This window comes from Sceloporus occidentalis, unplaced genomic scaffold (genome assembly GCF_023333645.1).
Source record: "Sceloporus occidentalis isolate IW3139 unplaced genomic scaffold, rSceOcc1.0.p SCAF_35, whole genome shotgun sequence".
Classification (NCBI taxonomy): Eukaryota; Metazoa; Chordata; class Lepidosauria; order Squamata; family Phrynosomatidae; genus Sceloporus; species Sceloporus occidentalis.
Window position 1 is genome coordinate 9,630,285 of NW_028317015.1, and position 23,014 is coordinate 9,653,298.

Here is a 23,014-nt window from a genome sequence, read left to right on the forward strand (position 1 = left end):
GACTTCCTTTATAGGAACAAAGCATTACGAGCTACGCCTAAACCGTTGCAATCTGTAATCAATAACGTATATTTCCAGTTACTTCCCTTTCCAAAGCAGATCTATTTTTATATTTGTATGTCCTTTTAATATTTCTGTTTGCGCTCGCGTTAGTAATAGTGTTCCAATAAACGTGGGAGGCACTCTCCACAGCCATCCCGAGTCTGAACTTTGCCTAAATCTGGCATGATTTTTTTTTTATTTTTTTTTGGGGTGGGGGGGTGGATGTTTTGATTAATAACAATGTGCCTATGCATTTGTTTTATCTTTTTCTATTTTCTCCTGCTTCTGTTCCCTCTGTCTTACCTTGGCGAGCTAAATCATCAATCTCACCATTTTATATTGTTTTATCCCCCCCCCCCTCCTTCTCTTCTCACATGTAGGTCGTGGTTAGAAATTTCTTTTTCTGGCAGTTTTTCTGTTCTGGAGTAAAAATTAGTCCTGTGTTAAGTAAGGACATGGGAGGCTGGCCCTGGAAACACAGAAACCAGATACAAAACGAAAAATGATGTGCATCCTCGCCTCATGACGCAGGGAAAAATTATCGATCATTCATAAGATTTAGAGGAATAACCCGCTACATCGCCAAAATCAAATCAATGTTGCGTAAAAGTTCGTAATTAATGTATATGTATCCAATTTTCAGTTGGTGCCCTCCATGTAGGACTTCAGTTCATGCAGCCTGGGGGGCAGGAGTTCTTTGTTTTACGATTTGTCTTTCTGGCTTTAGAAATATAAAAGGCATTTGAACAGAATTTGGTCTTAAACTGTTAACATAACTTCTTTAATTGAAGCAACCTTTTACTTTGTGCTCTTTGTTTGCTGATCAGCTGGTCTGAAGATAGATTAAAATCCCTTTTTGGAACCTGAGAACGCTGGAAGTCTGTGGCAGGGCCAGCGTTATCTAATTGATTTCCCGTCATTTAGTTCTCCTTTATTTCCTCCTCTCATCCTTAAAAAGGCTGTCCGATCATCAACAATAAGCTACATTGGATGTAAAATCAAGTAATCAATCAATCAAAAGTTTGCAAGAAAAAGTTCTGAAGGTTATAATCTAACTTCAGACCAGGCAAAGAGCACAAAAAGTGGAAACTGGGCAGATAAATGTTAATGGGGAGGAATTGTCATGCACATCCCGAGAAAATCAAGTTATCTATATTTTCCCCTGGGTATACATATGAGGTGGGTTTTTAAAACACGTATACGGAGTAGGGCTGAAACAACTAATCGATATAATCGATAATGAAAATCGTTGACATGCTCTGAAAAACTCCTCTCCTTATATAATCCGACCTCAAACAGAGATCGGATTATAACACTAGAATCCAGATCCCCCGCAACGCTGCAGGGGACCTGGATTCCCCTCGCTGTCAGCCGGTGGGTGTCCGTGCGATGCGCACAGACAACTTCCGTCTCTCCCATCCGCTTCCGCTGGGACTTCTACGATGCAGCGCCAGCATCACATGATGTAGAAGCCCCAGCGGAAGTAAAGGTGAGTAACGGAGGCTGTCTGTGCACATCGTGCAGACCCCCACCGGCTGACAGAGAATCGAGGTCTCCTGCAGAGGATCATCCTCTCTGTCAGCTGGTGGGGGTCTGCACGATGTGCACAGACAGCCTCCGTTACTCCCCTTCACTTTCGCTGGGGCCTCTATGAAGCTGCAGTGAAAGTGCCTGTCAGCAACGGAGGTTCACAAAACACCAGGGAGTCGGGAGAGAGGCAGAGTGGTGTATGGGGGGGGGGGAGTCAGAGGGGGGGAGGAGGCAGAGTGGTGTATGGGTGAGTTATAGTGGTGTATGGGGGTGTAATGAATTTCAGGGAGGCAGAATGGCATATCTGGGGGAGTTAGAGTGGTGTATAGGGGGAGGTAGAGTGGTGTATGGGTGTATAATGAATTTCATAGTGGCAAATCTGGGGGAGGCAGAGTGGTGAATCTGGGAGTATAATGAATTTCAGGGTGGTGCAGGGCATTTTTGGCAGAGTGGCATATCAGGGAGCACAGTGGCATATAGGGAGGTATAAGGCATAAATGGGGGCGAGTGGCATATTGGAAGTTATAAGGCATATCAGGGGGCACAGTGGCATATAGGGGGTATAAGGCATATAGATATTAGGCATATCTGGGGGTAAAAGGTATATCGGGGGGCGGAGTTAGCGCTCGACGAAGATGGCCGCTTAAGCCTCTAGCTCTGCTCACTGTCCGACTTTTCCGCCTGTTTTTTCCGCTCATCCCAGCCGATGGGAAAAACTAACCGTGTGGGGAGCACCCCACGGTCGTCTGGGACGCGGGACAGAGCGTCTAATCCCTCTGTCCGGTCCTATTTCCACGGTCCGCCCCAACCAAGACTCCCGAGACTCGGAGCCCAAGATGGCGCCGTCTCCCGTCAGCCAAATGAGTGAATTCTCGGAAGAGGGCCTTCGTGACTGGGATGCGAGCTCTCCACCTCCGTTGGCGGCTGGACCATCGTGGCAAGAGGCCCACAAGGCGCTCCCAACAAAGGCGGACTTGGTGGCTGTGATAGACTCCTCGCTGGACCAGGCCCTTCGGGGCGTGCGGGCCAGCCTCATGGTCATCAAACATGACCTGAAGCAGCTGGGCGACCGCGTGCTCTCGCTTGAGGAGTCCTATACGACCGCGTGTGAACGCATAGACTCTCACTCTAACACTGTACATGCACACACGGATACCATTCATCAACTCAGACGACAGCTGGAGGATCTTGACAACCGGGGGAGAAGAAACAACCTCCGCATACGCGGCCTACCTGAGTCGGTTCCTCCTGACCAGCTTCGCCAGGTGCTGCAGTTGATGTTTAATTCGCTTCTCAGCCTGCCAGAGGATGCACCGATCCAGTTTGACAGGGCCCACCGTGCTCTACGGCCGAAGGGTCCTCCATCTTCCCCTCCGAGGGACGTGGTGTGCTGTTTCCACGAATACTCGGTCAAGGAGGCGGTGTTGAAGGCCTGTCGCACCGCTGGCGCTGTGGAATATGAAGGGTAAAAGCTCTCCGTTTACCAGGATCTTTCCCCGCTTACTCTCCAAAAGCGTAGAGCGCTGCGGCCCATTACAGCAGCGCTCCGGGAGGCTGGCGTTCCCTATCGGTGGGGCTTTCCGTTTATGCTGATCACCGGCTGAACCTCTCCTGTCTGCGGCATTTCGGTGGACTAATCTTCACCATGGAACTTTACCGCGCGTGAGTGTTTGTGACCTTCTCCCGTTGAACTTTGCTTTTCCTCGGCCGTCGTCGTGGAATGGGACTATCGCACTCAATCGGGTATTTTGTTTATCGGCCTTTTTATATTGTTTTTCCGCTATTTTTCGTTCTATCTCGGTTTTACGGCTCTCGTTTTACGTTTCGCACACACTACACATTATACACGATTACTAGTGACATGTTTGGCAGTGGCTCCTTCGTGGTCGACCGCTTATACCCGGTGCTTGTTGCCCCTCTCACACTCGACACACGCGACACGCACACATATGGAATTGACACCCCGATGGCCCTGTACAGATTGCTCTGTTCGGCTGATCTCGCCAGCGGGCTCTCAGTGCCCCTCATTTCGGGGCTCACTTCATTTATTTTGCCCTTGGTCTGTCACCCTTGTCTCCTTCTTTCTCCTGTTCCCTTCTCCCTTCAGCCAGTTTCCGTTACTCTTGTTTTTTGTGATTCTTTCTACCGTGTGTGTGTATCCTCTCCCCCCTACGGTGCCTTACGCATCCCCTTTTGGGGTTGCGAGGGATTGCTTGTCTCTCTTCCTAGTCCCCTGTGTCTGGCGGGGGCTATCCCCCCCCCCCTTATTTTCTGCCCTCTCGGACGGTGGTGCAGTAGCAGAGGCTCTTTTCTCTTTCCTTGCTCTTTCGTATTCTCCCGTTTTCTCCCCTTCCTCGCCTGCCTTTCCTACTTACCCGGTTTGGTGGGCCTTCCCCCCCCCCCCCCCGAGCTCCCCTGTCCTCCTGTGGACAGTGATTTTGGGACTCTCTGTAGTCCCTCAGCTCATATGTTGTCGACACTTAGTGTCGTCATGGTAGGTGCTTCTATGACCTACTTGCACTTCACACATTGCATCTCATACATATGTTGCTTTTGTTGTATTTTTTTGGTTTGTTTGACCTGTGGTGGCTCAGTATCCTACTCTTGTACTACACCAGCTTCAACTGTAACCACTTACACTTTGTGACGCTTAATATAAGGGGCTTAAATAGACCAGGGCAACGCTCAAAACTTTGCTCCTTTCTCCGTTCTTCTAAATCCCACATTGCCTTTATTCAGGAGACCCACTTTAAACGGGGCAATGAACATAGGCTCTTGGATAGGAACTTTTCTCACTCCTTTTTCTCTAGCTCCCCTTCCTCGAAGACTAAAGGTGTCCGGCCACTGTTCTCTTACACTACAACTCAGTCCCGTATCATGCCTATAAAGGCTCAATCAAGTTCCATTTGATTAACGCCGCACTCACTACCCTTCCCCGCTCCTGGAAGTCCGTCGTCCCCCCCCCCCCCGCTATATCTGCCTGGTTCCGCCGAGTGGAATTTTATCTACCAGATGGAGGTCCTCTCGAGTGCCTCCAAGGGCCAGGACCATACGGTGGAGCTTAAGTGGTTTTATTGGCGCTCATGTATATCCTCCCTGGATGATCGCCCGGACCCCCCTCTGACCTGAGTCTTTGAATGTTCCTTCCCTCCACATTCGGTCTCTGAATTGATCTGTTTTGCTTTTTCTTTTTATTCCTTTTTATGTGCACGCCACACAGGTTTCGTTTTTGTTTTGTTTTGGTTCAATTTGTTCCACTATGTACCCACCTTACCAGGGTCTTATGACTCGATTCTACTACCGATAGGTCCTCGCATATCTCGGAGCTCGTTGCTCTCTCTGGGTACTGTATTTACTATGGTTTCCCTTACCAACTGCTCCATGTATTTGTCTTGTTGCAACATGTCTGTTACACAAATTTACCTGCTCTCACCTGCCAATGTAACTGTTACCTTGCCGGCGGTTCCTGTGTTGCCTCGAGCAGGGGAGCCGAGACGCAGCCCGCGCGTTCAGCCCCCTGCTCGTTCCGTTCGCGGGAAGACGCGTTGAGGTCCGTCCGGCCGCTAGACGCGCGCCCCCGTGTGGATCAGAGGATCTAGATGGGACGCGCGTCTCAACGTCATGAGAGCCGTTCGCGCATGCACGAACAGGTTATCTCATGAATATTCATGCCGCGTCTTAAAGGGGTATTTATCTTTTTTCCTCCTCCCCCTAATTTAGGGGGTAGGAGGATCCTGGAGCAAGAGGGATATTTAAACCCTCAGTCTGCATGTATCCCTTGCCTGTGATAGTGCCTTTATTGCCTTCACTAGCGTTCCAGAACCTTGTTTGCCTATTTGTTGCCCGAACTCTGCTTGAACCTGACCACCCATTGTATGCTGCCTGCCCTGACCTCTGCTCGTGACCCCCGACTATCCGTTGTTTGCTGCCTCTCCTGACCTCTGCTCGTGACCCCGACTATCCGTTGTTTGCTGCCTGTCCTGACTTCTGCTCGTGACCCCGACTATCCGATTGCCTGCTCCTAGTACCATCTGTTGTTCCTGCATTGCTCGTCATCACCGCTTGGGGGCGCCTTTCCTTGTACTGCAGCGTGGATCCACAGCCTGAACCGCCGTTAGTGACAGTATCACAGGCCTGCAATATGGATCCCGCAGACATGGCAAGGATGTCCAACCGACAAGACAGACAGGATCAAGTTCTAGCCGCTCATGCTTCTCAACTCCAATCCTTGGAACGGAAGTTAGACAATGTTGCAGACCTTCTAAGATCTATGGCCACGAATTTGTCTCTGTCCATCTCACAAGGGGCATCATCTGATTCTGCTCCTCCTGTTCCGGGGCCAAGTACTTTTGTTCCAGCACCCAAGATGCCACTACCTGACAAATTTTCTGGTGATCCTCAAGAGTGTCGTGGGTTCCTAAATCAGTGCGCCTTACATTTCCGGGCACATCCTCATACTTTCTCCTCTCATTGCAACAGAGTGACTTTTATTATAAACTTATTAAAAGGAGAAGCATTGGCGTGGGCATCACCTCTACTAGAACAGAGCTCACCCATTTTGGAAGACGCGGACGCCTTCATCGCATCATTTCGTGCTGTGTTTGATGCTCCTGGGAGACGTGAAGCTGCTGAATCCATCCTAATGGAACTTCAACAGGGCAGGAGAACTGTGGCCCAGTACGCCGTTGAATTTCGTACTTTAGCGTATGAGACAGACTGGAATGTCAGCGCCCTGAAATCTGCCTTTCGCAGGGGTTTGAACGAATCAATAAAGGATGCACTCACCTACCGTGAAATACCCCACGATCTGGAGAATCTGATCGCTCTATGTCTACGTTTGGAGGCCAGAGGTCAGGAGAGAAAATTTGAACGCGACCGTAGGCCACGTCAATTTAGGCCTTGGACGCGACATCCCACTCCTGCATCTTCTGAACCTGCGGCTGCTGTGGCTGAACCTATGGAGATCGGTCCTGTGCTTCATTTATCCGTAGGAGAGAAACAACGCCGCAGATCTTTGGGACTATGTTTATATTGCGGACAAAAAGGACATTTGATTTTTGCTTGCCCTAGAAAATCGGGAAACGCCTAAGTGCTACTGTTGCTTCACCTCCTCAGTCACCAAGACTTTTGGTTCCCATCAAGCTGCAGTGGACAGGCCACCAAGTGGCCACCCAAGCTTTCATTGATTCGGGTGCGGCTGGAAATTTTATAGACAAGGGTTGGGCCCTGGAACATAGAATACCCTTACAGCCCAGGACTCAGAAAACCTCTATCACTGCATTAGACGGATCTCCTCTAGGAACCGGGATTGTGTCCCTCCAAACCGAGACTATTGGTGCCATCATTGGGATACTCAATTCTGAAGAAATACGATTTGATGTATTATCCAGTCCTCATATTCCAATCATCCTAGGAATGTCGTGGTTACAACAACATAATCCCAGCATAGACTGGAGAGAAGGACAGATTCTGGCGTGGAGTAAAGAATGCTTAAAGAACTGTTGTAGCACTCCTACTAAATTAAATCTAATGCTCGAAGTACCTGCTCAGGATCCACGTCATCTTGTACCCCCTCAGTATTGGGAGTATTTAGATGTTTTTTCAAAAAGAAAAGCAGAAACCTTACCTCCTCATCGGGCATATGACTGTACGATACAATTGCTACCTGGCACCAATCCACCTAAGGGACATACATATCCATTATCTCACCCGGAGAATCAAGCCTTGGCCCAGTACATAGAAGAAAGTTTACAGAAAGGGTTCATCAGACCTTCCGCGTCACCAGCAGGAGCAGGCTTCTTTTTTATTTCCAAGAAAGATGGATCCTTGCGTCCATGCATTGATTACAGGGGTTTGAATAAGATAACCATAAAAAATAAGTATCCGCTTCCCCTCATTACAGAACTTTATGATCAGCTGAAAGACGCCACTATTTTCACTAAACTTGATCTGCGAGGGGCCTACAATCTGATTAGAATCCAAGAGGGGGACGAATGGAAGACGGCGTTCAATACGAGATACGGACGTTATGAATATCTTGTGATGCCTTTTGGGTTATGCAATGCCCCGGCCGTGTTCCAGAGCTTCGTGAACGATATTTTCCGCGACATGTTGTTATCACATGTTATGGTCTACCTCGATGACATTCTAATTTATTCTAAAGATTTGGAAGAGCATCGGCAACATGTTAGCCAGGTGCTACAAAGATTAAGAGAACATTCCCTATTTGCCAAAGTCGAAAAGTGCGAGTTTGAGTGCGACAAGGTGAAGTTTTTGGGATATATTATTTCTGCTGGGCAGCTGGAGATGGATCCTGGCAAGATAACGGCCATCCAAGATTGGGAGGAACCTTCTGACATTAAGGGCATTCAACGTTTCGTAGGGTTCGCCAATTATTATCGTCGCTTTATTCGGAATTTTTCCCAGATCATCGCTCCCATAATTGCACTCACTCGGAAGGGATCGAATCCAAAGTCTTGGACCCCTGAAGCTCGAAATGCTTTTGAAAGATTAAAGTTGGCCTTTACTACAGCCCCTATCCTACAACGTCCTAATCCAGATTTACCGTTTACCCTGGAAGTTGATGCGTCAGAGACCGGGGCTGGGGCCATTCTATCTCAGAGAGACCAAATTTCTAATCGTCTACATCCCTGTTCCTATTTTTCTAAGGCTTTCTCGTCAGCTGAGCAAAATTGCGATATAGGGAACCGGGAGTTGCTGGCTATTAAATTAGCGTTAGAGGAATGGCGACATCTGCTTGAGGGGACCGAAATGCCCATTACCATTCTTACAGACCATAAAAACTTGGTGTACATAGAAAAGGCCAAAAGACTCAGGCTCGTTGGGCATTATTCTTTACACGGTTTAATTTCATCATTTCCTTTCGGCCGGGTTCAAAAAATACGAAGGCTGATGCGCTGTCCAGAAGACATGAGGCGCCTAATGTGGAAACTTCAGTCGAACCGATAATCCCTCCTACAAATGTAATTGCCACGATACACAGTACTCTCTTGTGGCACATCTCTAAATCACAGACACCCCGTCCCAGAGGACAAATTCCTCCGCCTGGGAGACTGTATGTGCAACCCCGTTTCCGTAAAGCCGTTTTATCCTGGGGTCATGCCTCTCCGGTAGCGGGCACCGGGGAACTCTGAACGTTAAATTTCTTCTGCAGAAGAATTTCTGGTGGCCTACTATGATACGTGACATATCTGAATTTGTGCAAGCATGTACTATTTGCGGTCATAATAAAACCCCTCATACCAGACCGGCAGGGTTATTATGTCCGTTGCCTGTTCCAGATCGGCCATGGCAACACGTAGCCATGAATTTTGTCACAGACCTCCCTCCTTCTCAAGGCCATACGACTATTTTAGTAGTGGTTGATTTATTCAGCAAACAAGCACATTTTATTACTCTAGCTAAACTTCCATCTGCTAGTACCTTAGCAGACACCTTCATGAGAGAGATCATAAGACTACATGGAGTTCCGCAAATAATCATTTCGGACAGAGGTTCACAATTTATCTCGAAATTCTGGAGAGCGATGTGTAAACTTATGGGAATTGAGTTGCACTTTTCATCATCCCATCATCCACAATCTAATGGGCAAGCTGAGAGAACTAATCAAGTACTTAAGCAATATCTTAGAATGTACGTCTCTGAGGATCAGTCCGATTGGTCTACGCTTTTGCATCTTGCGGAATGGTCCTACAACTGCTCTTATCACGAATTACTACAGATGTCCCCATACAAGGCGGTTCACGGTTATGAACCGGCACTCTGGTCTGAAGAAACCAGTACTACGGGGGTACCTGCAGCTGAAGCTCAATTTCAAGTTTTACGTGACCATTGGGCACTTATTTTGGAACAGTTAAAGCAGACTAGGATTTTGCAGAAGAAAACCGCTGATAAGTCTCGTTCCAAAGGGCCGGTGCTCAACCCGGGAGACTGTGTGGCTTTCCACGAAATATCTTCACCTCCAGCAAGCCGCCAGAACCTTAGGATCTAAATATACTGGTCCATATAAAATGAAAACAAAGATTAATGAAGTTACTTATTCACTAGTTCTGCCTAAAACACTGCGCATTAATAATGCATTTCATATTTCTTTATTAAAACCAGTGATTAGAAATCAATTTTCCTCCACGGTTCGTACTCCTGATCCCGTAGTTGTCCAAGGTGAAGAATACGAAGTCCAAACCATCTTAGACTCTAGAAAGAAACAGGGGAGATTGCAATACTTTACTAGATGGAAGGGATACGGTCCTGAGGAGAGTTCCTGGATCCCATCATCTGATGTCCATGCTCCAGCCAAGATTCGTTCCTTTCATAGAAAATTTCCACAGAAACCGGCTCCTGATCGCCAGGATGGCTCTTGTAGACAGGGGGGTACTGTTACCTTGCCAGCGGTTCCTGTGTTGCCTCGAGCAGGGGAGCCGAGACGCAGCCCGCGCGTTCAGCCCCCTGCTCGTTCCGTTCGCGGGAAGACGCGGTGAGGTCCGTCCGGCCGCTAGACGCGCGCCCCCGTGTGGATCAGAGGATCTAGACGGGACGCGCGTCTCAACGTCATGAGAGCCGTTCGCGCATGCACGAACAGGTTATCTCATGAATATTCATGCTGCGTCTTAAAGGGGTATTTATCTTTTTTCCTCCTCCCCCTAATTTAGGGGGTAGGAGGATCCTGGAGCAAGAGGGATATTTAAACCCTCAGTCTGCATGTATCCCTTGCCTGTGATAGTGCCTTTATTGCCTTCACTAGCGTTCCAGAACCTTGTTTGCCTATTCGTTGCCCGAACTCTGCTTGAACCTGACCACCCATTGTATGCTGCCTGCCCTGACCTCTGCTCGTGACCCCCGACTATCCGTTGTTTGCTGCCTGTCCTGACCTCTGCTCGTGACCCCGACTATCCGTTGTTTGCTGCCTGTCCTGACTTCTGCTCGTGACCCCGACTATCCGATTGCCTGCTCCTAGTACCATCTGTTGTTCCTGCATTGCTCGTCATCACCGCTTGGGGGCGCCTTTCCTTGTACTGCAGCGTGGATCCACAGCCTGAACCGCCGTTAGTGACAGTAACCTTTTAATATTTGGCACTCTGTTGTGATATCCTCTCAGGACTGCATTTATACGGGCGACTGTCGCTCTTATTGTGGTGCTCACTGCCTACCTCGTTTGTGCCTTACTTTTGCTGTGATGCTGTGTACTGTCATGTTTTTCTTTCAATAAACGGAGAATTGAGAAGAAAAAAAAAGGTATGTCAGGGGGCTCAGTTGCATATCACTGGCATATAAGGAGTACATGGCATATCGGGGGCACAATGGCATATCAGGGGGCACAGTGTAATCTCTGGCATATAGGAGGTATAAGGCATATATGGGGCAGAGTGGCAAGCTGGGGGTCAGATGTGCATAACTGGGGGCAGTTTGGTAAATAAAAGAAAATATAAACAAGGCTTTTTTCTCAGTTTTTATTAAATATGAAAAATAGTTAACATATGAATTAATATTTACTAATAACTTTGTATTAAAACCTAGTTTGAGAAACACTATGTTTGGGTTCTTGTAGCTTTTATTATGTCGGTAAAATAAGAAGGTGAATAGAGAGAGGCCACTGCGATAAAGAGATAAAGGGGAAATTGTACGTTTTTTGTTTATTACATTATTTTAAATAAAACAGATTGCATTTTTTTTTATCCGATTAATTGAAAAAATAATCGGCCAACTAATCGATTATTAAAATAATCGTTAGTTGCAGCTCTATTACGGAGACGGCCAGAACTCTCTCGACTCCTGGCCGCGTAGACAGAATTGATGTAACAGCGCTCCGATAAAGTACTGATTTCACCCTGTCCAATCACACAATTTCCAGCGGGCGTCAATGTGGGTATCTGATCACTCGCCCTGCTTCCTGATCAAAAAGTGGAAAATAATGGTCAACCCAAATTAAATGAAATAATTCTAGGAAGCCCGCTTATTTCATCATCGTGTGAAATCCACCAGAAGCAGAGATCTACAAAAAGAGGGGGGGGGGGGACACTTTTGGTGCTCTCAAACCCTTGAAATAAAATACAATCATGATATAACTAATATAAAATATGATACTGTATCCCCGTGTAATCGATTGATATGGCCTTCTGGAATATGAAAAAAAACTATGCATGTGGGGTTATTCAGTGGTGGTTTAATGTATTACAGGAGCAAATACACAAAACTAAAATTTTAAGTGCTGTAAGTCAATGTAAAACTGGAGTCCCAATAATTTCCATAAAATTAGGGTCCAGCATCTCTTACACCAACGTTCTACCGAGTCATTTTTGAATGAGGTTTATTAAAACGTGTACCATAGTTATTCGCAAGGATCGGGGTGTGGACTAAAATGTATTCTGCCATTAAAGCTCTGCCATGAAACTGATATACCCTATACCTGGGGCTAGCTTAGTTCGGTATGGGCAATTTCATTGTGCATTTCATATTTACAACTTAGACTAAAGTACTGCACTCAGTGGATTTTATTACAGTAACTTAATATGTAGAGTGAAATGTCATTAGTCCACACAAGCAATATTTTGGACAAACTTTTCTTTGGAAAATTCTCGTGGTTGGTTACACAGACGGCAGTTTGTATCGTTATTCTTTTGGAGGTGATCATGCTAAGAAAAATCACATTGTACTACATCAATATAGGCACTTTCAAATATTGTAAAATGTGACTTATTCTTTATCAACCTTTCACTACTTTATTGTAATCAGTTTAGCAGTGGATGCCTCCATTTCTCTGTCATTTATGCCTTGTCTGTGCTGTGGGTTCATCACCCAGTACTTTGTACATATGTATCGCCCTGTGCTAATCAGTTAATTAACTCTGCGCCATGTTGTAATTACTGGCTGCACCTAAATATACTTGAGCAAAGTTGAAAAATGCAGTTTTAAAAGTCTAACTTTACACCGATGGAATTCTACTTGTAAAAGGCATTACTAAAAAACACTAATTTTGTATTTAACCCCTTCAATCCCAGGGGTTTTTGGTACCTGAATTTTGCCATTTTTGGGGTATGTCGGTTTAGCGATGATTCTCTTTTCCTGTGAATAGTGTACCCATATAAACTATATATTGTTTTTTCAAGGAGAGATAGAGCTTTCGTTTGATACCATAGTTGGATGATTAGCTGAAAATTTAAAATGAGAAATTTAGTAAAAACTAGCGAAGATTAGAAAAATAAACAAATTTTTTTTTTACATTTTCCCTCTGAATCCTCACAAAATTAGGTAAAGTGATAGAAAATCCCCTCCAAGTTTATCAATTCAGGTGTCCTGATTTCAGAAATACCTAATTTATATAGATTTTCCAGACTTTCCCAGCACCAGGGAACATACTATAAGGTGTGCAATTTTTTATAATTTTTATGCCTATGGCTTAACGGGTTTGGGGGTTGTGAACGGGGGCAGAAGGGTTATACTGGCTAGATGTTATGCTAGGGCAATGGGAAGTAAGGTTTTTTTAATAATTTTTTTATTTTATTATCGTTTTTTTAATTAATTTTTTTACATTTTTATTTTTTTTATTTTTTTAATATTTTTACACAGAAATGGTTAGAGGTCCTCCTAGGGACCTCCTGAACATGCCAGTGATGTCACAATGACATCACAGCTCAGATAATTTTTTTTGTATTATATATATTATTATTATTTTAATGATTTATTTAATATTATTTTTTAAATGAATTAACTTTTTTTCTGCTTTTCTCTTTCAGGACGGGAGGGGGAGTGAGAGAGATGGTTTCTCTCTCACTCCCCCTCCCGTCCATAGAGATTGCAGCGTCTCCGTGCCTCATTGGAGGGCAGGATATCCCCGCAGAATGCAACTGCGCGATCGGGCACTTTCAACTGTAACGGCTTACCGGCTTTCATGCCGGAAGCTGTTACGGGAGATTGGGCAGCAGAAAGCCGGCAAAGCCAGCTTCTGCTGCCAGGAGGGAGTCCAGGCTGTCAAACGACAGCCTGGTCTCCCGTGCAGCGGCAGGGATGTGTCCCTGACGCTGCACGAAGGGCTGGACGTACCGGGACGTCCATAGGGGTTTCTTTGTGGGCGTTTTTTGGACGTCCTGGTACGTCTATAGGGGAATGAAGGGGTTAAAGCAAATGTAAACAGAATTGCTACGTATTACAACAATAATTCTGGGTGCCTTCGTTCACTTTTTCTTATTCTTGTTTTCAGAATGTCAAGATTTTCCGCGTTTTGATCCTGGGGGAGCTAGAGAGAGGACAGAGTCAATTCCAGGCGCTTTGTTTTGTTACACAGCTTCAGAACAATGAGATCATCCCCAGCGAATCCATGGCCAAGCTACGTCAGGTGAGGACATTCTGGGTGTAAAAAGGATCAGTTGGTCTAGAGCCATAGATTTCACCCATCTACAATAGTGCATTTCTAATGGGCAACTGCAGAGCACAGAATTGAGCCACATTTAAAAACTAATGGAGGATATTACCAAAGCTCACTACAAAAATACCGCTAGGTACATTATATTTCAGACTGCTTTTTTGCTTTACTGTATTTTAATTGCAAAAAAAGAACAAAGTATGCCTCGCTTGCCATTGCATATGGGGAAAAATCAGATTCAGCTATGCAAAAATAGTAGGAAAGCCTTATCATTCTTAAAGAAATTGCTTTGTGTGGTAAGTATTGAACTGCAGGAATATCAATCCATAACAGGGATAGGATGATTATATGCTGCTAGTTGTTTGTTTTTGTGAGCAATACCCTTAAGGTCAAGGAATAAAAATATTTTTTTACAGAATCATGGAATCTTGGAAACAAGAATTACCCGACGGCTGCACGCTTCTCGTTTACCTTGTGCAATTCTCTGTAAAATATGAAACATTTTGAATACGGGCTAATGTGGCTTTCCTTTTAGATTGGAAAATGTTATGCCTCAGTGCACAAGAAGTCATGCTCAATGGAGTAACTCATTTTTACTATTGTCAAGTATAGCTGCAAAACATAACACGGTAGATACAAATTCATTGTCGGGTGTAGTTTCAAGCAAACACTTTGTCGAGACAATCCCTTAAAGGAAACATTTCAGCACCCGTATTTTGATGATATCACACTAGCCGTGGAAAGCTGATATTCATTCTTTGAAAGAGGAGTGACGTTTTACAGGGTGAAAAAAATCCCTATTTGGTAAATCTGAAAGATGCAATGCAAAGTAGGGTTTGATTCTGAATTACATAGAGTCTGGGATATTGAAGGGCAACCAAAGGTGTTTGTGTGGGTTTTTTTCTTTGCTTAATCTTGCAGAGAGCAAAAAAAACTTTTTTTTTTTTTTTTTTTGCTTGCATTACACTTCGAAATTATGGAAAACATCAGCTTCTCTAAGTGACTTTATGAGCCGTAATGTCTGCTTATGTCTGTGTTTGTATCCGTCACAAACACAAATTCATAAGATTTTGAGACAGTTTCTACTTTTCCTATAGTCTCTGTTAAATTTTGGAAGATAAAACAGTAAAAGGCTGCAGTAAGCCATTGAAATGTCTGAAGTCTCTAGTGAAATATGTCCTTTGGTAAACTGTAGAAAGAGCAGGAGCTGTTGACCAACATTTTTTGCTCAATACAGAAAGAGAAGTATCCCAAATGCCACCTAATCAGTGTTGCTTTTTGTTTTCCTTAGAAAAATCCACATACAGTACGTCAGGCTGAAGAGATCAGAGCAATGGAACATTTGCAGATGGATGTTTCTGTTAATTTTACTAAAGCTGTCCAGCTAAGTCCTCATATTCACAACATCTGCTCTGAAGCTAGAGAGGCCATGTATACGAGACAAGATGACGTGCGTATATGGCTACAGAAAGGTAAGACTTAAAAGTACATCTAGAGCTTACAGGTCTCGTTGGCTGGTTAGAAAGTCATTAGGCAATGGAAGAGGAGCTAAGGATAGACCTGAAAAATGGTGAGACAAATATACAATGCGTTAGGAGGAAGTGAAGGCAATGGAGGCAGGTGAATGGGAAAGAGGACGTTGTGAAATGAGACAGGGAATTAAAAAGTAGGAGAATTAGAAACTGGATAAAGTTTCAAGATCGCAATGAGGATTTTGAGGTATAGGGTAAATTGAGTTACACATTTCCTAAATCTATTTACAAAGAAAATGCCTAAAAAATGAATTATCCGTTGTGCCTTATGGTACCAAAGATGTAATTTCTTACATCTGTCTTCATAATGTCTTGCTCTCCCTTTACAGGATTTGATGGCTCAATGTTTGAGGTTCTGCCTCAGTCTTCCTCCATTCCTGACCTTCCCACCTGCAAGCTCTGTTCAATAGACTGGAAACCATGTATCTGCTCGTATCGCCTAAGCTTGGAGTGGATTCCATGCAGTCTGAAATATTGCAAGAGTAGGGACTCTTCCGGAAGGACCACTTCTTACAGGTGTGGAATCAGAAGTTGCCAAAAGAGTTACAACTTCTTGTTTTATGTCACACAGAAGCAACTCTGTCTGTGGGATGAGGAGACCTAGAACATGTTCTGTTGGGTCAGAATTTGGAGGTCTCAAGCCTGCCAGTGATATGGGACCAGATCTCAGGATCCTATAAATCTTGCCACCTTAGAGATGCCTTATACTGTGAACTTTTAGAATGCCGTTTAAATAAATGTTAAAGTTGACCCGGAGCACTCGTATTCTCTCTGTGCCTCCTACGGACATTAGGAAGAGACAGGATTGTCCCATTCTATTGCACAATGATTTAACCTACTAAGAACTGCCATGTGCCTCAACAAACCTTTAGGTGCTTGTTGCTCCACAACCAGATGACGTGTTCAGCCCATCCAAAGTGCCTTATTTCTTCTGAAGTAGTTTCTGCACTTATTTACGACCTTGTGAGTTACCCAGTATTAATTACCTGCAATTCAATTGGGATCTACAGGCCAGAATGGATAATGAAGCTTTACCTGCCAATATACTGGTCACCGCTTGGAACAGGTTTGGATATCACAAATCCTTGGTTGCCTGTTTCCATCATATTTCAATATAGATTGCTATTTTTTTATGAAATGACTTTTCTTCGGTGTAACAATAACATAACTTTTTAACAATGTGTCATTTGTAATCATTTTAAAACGACTTTGGTAGACAACGTAAATGTGCTTCTAAAATGTTTATATATGTAAGTGAAGCAATATTGCCCTCTGCTGTGGAAAATTATACATTTAAGCAACATAATCAAAATACGGAAAGAAACTGAAATAATTGGTAATATGAGCCTTAAACGATACAGTCAGTAATTGCAATGGTCTTCATTTCTTTTCAAACACAAAAAAATACATTAACTATTTTGTAGAAAAAAACTGAATAGGCTTAAAATAAGATGACAAAAATTTGCATGTTAAGAAAATGTTCAAATTATTCATATTGAATAAAAGTAGGCCAACGATCAAAACCATTTCCAGCAGACTTTATAATAGAAGGGACTATAGCCTGAGTTCAAGGGTGGGTTTATCAGTCACAACATACTTAATTCATATTTTAACACATAATAACTATGTACGCTGATGAATAGATATGTAAAATTTAAGGAAAAAAATGTAGCATTTACAACTATATATATTTCCATGCCATGAGAGAATGTGAATTATGTCTGTACTATATGGAGCAATGTGAGAACAAATTTACTTACCACTTGCACATTTTTTCTTCTTCTGTAATCCACATTTCTGGTGAGCATATTATGGAATGGACATCTATTTCCACATTACACTTTGTGATAGCCTAGTCGCTAGCACTGTGCATATAGATCTCCTTTAAAGCAGAACTTCCACCAAATTTCTTTAATACCAGTGAAAATAAGTTTCCAGAAGTATTGTGCTTTTATTCTTTATCACGCAGTATGACACTAGCTAATGAAAGTCTATGGAGGATAGGATTGCATCGCACTTGCATTAGCATCGCCATAAATAATCATCTCAATTGGGCAAGGAAATCATCCACAATAACAGATGACTGGCAACCTAAAGAATGTTTATTGGTGCAAAATGAAATAAAACCAAGTTTTTGTTAAACATTTGTTGCTGTGGACAGCACTATATTATTATTATGCTCAAGAAAAAATATTTTTTTATGGAAGATCCACTTTGAGATCCAAAACTTAACTATTTGTTTGTTTTTGAGGTGGTTAGAGTATTTATCTCAACATCATATACTTCATAATAATCCCATTAATGATCACTTTCCATTCCGGTAATGTTTACACACAATTAGTGCCTTATGTATACTCATACTTCTTTCATTTGTATAAATGATTGTGATAATCATCACGTGGTACTAACAAATGCCATCTAGCTAGCTAATGAAAACAGTCCATTTTTTTACTTGTATGTCATTCTGATCGCATACATTAAGAATATCGCAACCTAGTTTAACTAGTATTGCTGTTTTTGTACAGAATATTTTTTGGCTACAGTATGATGGAAGCAAAAGCTCAGTGAATATTAGATTTTTACAGGCATTCCATAAGTGTCCCTTTGCACTGAACACCATGGGGCATATTTACAAAAGTGCGTAAACGAGCATCTAAATCTTGGAGCAGCGTGTGCGGTATCCTGCATGATTGTTTCCATACAAACATTACTGCGGTATGACCGTGACTGCGGTTCGGGCTTCCAAAGCCAGATTTAAGTTGCTTTGTTAGTGCGGAAAACTAAACCTTTTTGGACATATCTGTTTAAAAAGCCATACATAGTAATGCTGTAGTTAGAATTATTGACATTAGCGTAATGTTGCCATACAGTGTTTTAGTAAAATGGTCCCGTGAACTCTGCTTTATGCCGCATTGGTGCTTGCCATTGGCAATGTGCCTGACACACAGTTTGCCTTATTAAAAAAATTTTTTAAATACATTTGAGAAGATGGCATTTGGGGAGGAACGTTAGCTTTACAGGAGCACGCACTTTAAGGCATCGGCACTTTAGTAAATATGTCTGTGTTTAGTCTTAAGTATATTTATGTGCCTGATGGAATGTTTTTATTTTTTTTTTGTTTAGTGACTTTCACATTCCATTTTCTTTTGCAACGCTTTGCAATTCCAACTTTGAAGGCCTTTGTATGATGATGCTTTGTATTGTGATCAAATTGTATGATTCAACTGTGTTTTGTTATTCTCTGTTGCATTAGAAATGCCTGTATTGTAATAAATTTATATTTTTAATTTTACAGAATGTATTTATTGGAACATCTCCCACTCCATGTATATGTCGTGTTTCTTTCTCTGGGTACAACTATCTCTCTCACATACTTGCTGATGCAGCCCTTTTATTCTGTGGTATAGTCAGAGTCCCACAGATTTGCGTATATATTTAGAGACTGTAGAACGCATTGACTTTTACATTTGGTCAGACATAATTGGTGGGTGCAATTTGCAAATTCATATTTTAAATATACAATCAAATAAAGGTTCTGTTAAATTGTCCATTATGTTAATAGAATATAAATACCATTTTGGCTCGAATATAGTCTTTAAAGTGGGGGTGTGGCCTATATTCGTGGTCGGGCGCCGGGCAGGCAGTGGGGTTAGGATACATATCCCCCGCAGCGGTGCAGGGGACCCGTATCCTACTCTCCGATACGCTCAGACAGCCTCCCCTGCCAGCACTTTCCATCGTGCGGACGGTCACCGACTGCGGAGGTTGTTTACCCGCATCGCTGCAGCCGGTGACCGTCCGCGCGATGCGTTTTACCTCTGTCCCCAAGACTTACCAGAGCAGACTCCCGGGTGTCTTGCGGGGCCGGCGGGGGACATCTACGCAATACGCGTATACAACTTCCAGTGCCGGCACATCCGCTGAGTGCCGGCACCGGAAGTTGTAGATGTCCCCCGCCGGCCCCGCATGACACCTGGGAGTCTGCTCTGGTAAGTCGGGGGGGGCAGAGTGGCAGCATATCTCGGGGGGGGGGGGGAGGACAGTGGCAGCATATCTCGGGGGGGGGGGAGGACAGTGGCAGCATATCTCGGGGGGGGGAGACAGAGTGGCAGCATTGGGTTTTTTTGGTGCTTTTTTTTTAAAGAAAAAAACTTTTTCTTTAAAAAAAGCACCAAACTTTTAGGGTGCGGCCTATATCCGAGCCAATACGGTGTGTGTGTATATATGTATATATAATATATATATATTTATTTATTGTAATAATCCGACAAAATAGCACTGAGAATTGCATGGGAACAACAATGGGCTAGAAGCTATTTTTTGGAGGAGGATGACTATAGAATAACTACAATCTGGTCATTCTACCATTGCCATATCTAGCTATTTAAGGTGCCTATGTTGAAAATATGAATTTAGTATAAAAGCAAGGGAAATTGCCAAGCTTATTACATTTTACTTTTTTTCTATGCCTTTTGTATGGTTCAGAGTTCAGACTTTATTAGTGCTTTAGTAGGGGCGAGCAAATTTGTATTTGCGTATTAAGTAGAATAGTACGTGACCAGATCTTATTGAGACATAAAGAGATACAATAAGTCAAGTACTTTTCCAGTCCAGGCAAACTATGATTTTTTGGGATTGACCGATCAGTCATAACATTATGACTACCTGCCTGATATTGTGTAGGTCCCCGGTTCTAATGTTCACATGCCCATTGTAGGCGCTTTCGAAAACATGGGCACCCTGACTGGTCTGCAGGTATGCAGCCCCATACAAAACAAACCGTGATGCACTGTGTGTTCTGACACCTTTCTATCGGAACCAGCATTAACTTTTGCAGGAATTTGACCTACAGTACCTCGTCTGTTAGATTTTACCACACGGGCCAGCCTTCACCCCCTACAAGCATCAATGTCACCAGTTCACTGCTTTTCCTTCCCTGTACCACCTTTGGGAGGTACTGATTAGCACGCACACTCCTGTATCTGTTGAAGGCTATAAATTCACCTTAGTACAGATATAGGAAGAATACTTCTGTGGACGAGTAAAGAAACAAATGGCAGCACTAACTTTAGAGAAAATAGGGAACGCAAAAGATGTAGACGTTGCCAAATGTTTCAGAGAGTTCATTGCGGTTGGAGTCTTTTAGTAGTAGTAAAGCACTATAGACAAGTGGCTTGTCCCTTTTGGGGTTTCTGGTCAGCTGTGTTCCTCCAGCTTTAATCATATCACAACAAAACAATCCTCAAGAAATCTCATCTATTTCTGCTTTTTCTATCTCACAACATAGGGTAATACGGGGAAAATTATGCGAGGATGAGTTTAAATTGGCTAATTCTCCCACTTTGAAATACCTACATATAAACTAAAAGTAGAAATTAAATCAGTGGACATGCACCTACTTTTTTTGTACGGTGGATTATGGATAGGTAAGTCTAATGTGGTACCTGTTTTTTTTTTTTTTGGTTTGTTTTTTTAAACCTGTTTTTTTCTAACCTGAGGGCAGGGGGTGGAGGCTTCCTAGCTGGGGCTTACATTTTTCATCCCACCACACACACCCCTAAATAACACAGTTACAGCAAATATATAAAAATCAGAATGCGTTTAATGTAATCCCATAAACAGGCATAATTACTAATCTCAAGGTGTTGATACCGATCTGGGTCCTCCATATGGATTTGAGCACCAGCTTCAGCAACCAGTAAGTTCACATAATGTGAGTAAGGAAATGAGAAAAAAATAAATGTTTTCATTTACTGAAATTTTTGAAAATGAAATCATTATTTGCAATTGCTAATACCATACTGGAATGAATTTCATCAATCAACCAGCAGGTGGCAGGCGATCCCAAAAACCTGCATCAACTGTTACAAGGTTTGTTGTGGGGTGATAACAGAGATTAGTATCCAATTCCTCCTCGTCTTCAATGCTGAAGAAAAACCCCTTTCCACACCTTGAGGTGTTTTTCTTTCCTTCTAATATTTTTTAAGAATTGATTTTCAGAGGTCTTGTAACGTAATATATCATCCCTATGATGTGTTAAAATGCCACTGTAGTTTGGATTCCAAAATATTATTCATTCACTCACACATACATGGAACAACAATTTAAGAATGTATTACAATATTGGTATAATACCCCAAATAATATACATAACCCATTTTTATCTCTTTAATTACAGTTGCTGCATTTGTATCATGAATGTTAACAAACAAAATAAAATATGATTACAATGAAATTATGGAAGCATCCACAAATAATAACACTACTGCTTTCTGCGGTCACTCCCATTCATGCATTGTATTGTAATATGACGTATCATGGCTATGACGTACACATATGATACTTTTCTTACATCATCATTCATATCCCCATCTCGAAAATAAGAGATATGAGTTTTGCAATAATGTTACCCAAAATAGCACAATTACGTGTTATCTTTTATTGATGGTAACTACAATGGAGAGATAGAAAGGATAAAGTAATCTGAAGGGTGGTAATTACAGCAGTAAAGGGCGGACAGGTGCTGGCATTAAAAAGTAGGTTACAGAGGTCTCAACAACTGCCAACAGCTCTCATCTTTTCTTCCTCCTTTCTTTGCCCAGTCACTATATGCAAATGGTTGTTTTGCATAGGCTTTTAGCCAAGGGCGCAGGATGTTGGCTTGTACCTGAGAGGTGTGGTGGCTTCTCTAAAATGAAATTCCATTTGCCCTGAAAGCGCCAGCCTCCACCCCATCCCTCTTCCTCCACCACCTCTGTGCCACTCACAATACAGGCAACAGCAGAAAGCTACAGAGATACTTTGATCAGGATGGTGAATCTGGAATACAGCCACCCAGGTATGCATGCTGCTTATCAGCTTATCACAACAGCACTGTTTGCTATCCCAATTCAGTTATGTCCAATAGAGGCATATTTTCCCCCATATACATAGATATAGTGATGAGATGAGCCTGGAGGTTATTGGTGTACCCATCCCTCGTCCCACATCCACAGAAGTAGGTGCAATTAGATATTACAACTCCTTTTCGAATGCAATGCTTATCTTTTCGTGTACAGTTCTACATACCATATAGATAAAATAAGTTAGAATGTGTGAACCATTCATCCCATCCAGTCTGCCCAGTCCCTGGCCTTCTCTTATATCTAGGGGAGCCTTATGCCTATTCCATGCATGCTTAAACTTCTCCCCTGTATTAACCTCTACCACTTCTGCTGGAAGGCTATTCCATGCATCCACCATCCTCTCAGTAAAGTTATTTTTAAAGTTTACTTCTAAACTTTTGCCCCTCTAGCTTAAGACTATATCCTCTAAATATATGGTTGGTTTTTTTGTTTCACATATATCCTCCTCCTTTATTGTATTGATTTGCTTTATGTATTTACACTTTTTAATGTAATGCGCTGAAAAGTAATCACAGGTGATTTGAGTGACTCAAGTGTATTTTTGGCTCTACCTGGTTATCAGTTGTGAATTTGTATTTCTCTCCCCTCCACACACATATATGTTTAAGGGCACTGCAGAAAAACAGGAC

General features: G+C 43.1%; 1 protein-coding gene across 1 annotated transcript in view; it reads left to right on the forward strand.

Annotated features, from left to right (window-relative positions):
* Positions 1-16,084, forward strand: part of LOC149298078 (out at first protein homolog) — a 78,858-nt gene extending 62,774 nt beyond the window's left edge. Inside the window, exons 8-10 of the mRNA XM_089487970.1 lie at positions 13,787-13,921; positions 15,240-15,420; positions 15,810-16,084. Coding sequence (XP_089344096.1) covers positions 13,787-13,921; positions 15,240-15,420; positions 15,810-16,084 — 591 coding nt within the window. The remainder of the gene's footprint in view (positions 1-13,786; positions 13,922-15,239; positions 15,421-15,809) is intronic.
* The last annotated feature ends 6,930 nt before the right edge of the window (positions 16,085-23,014 follow it).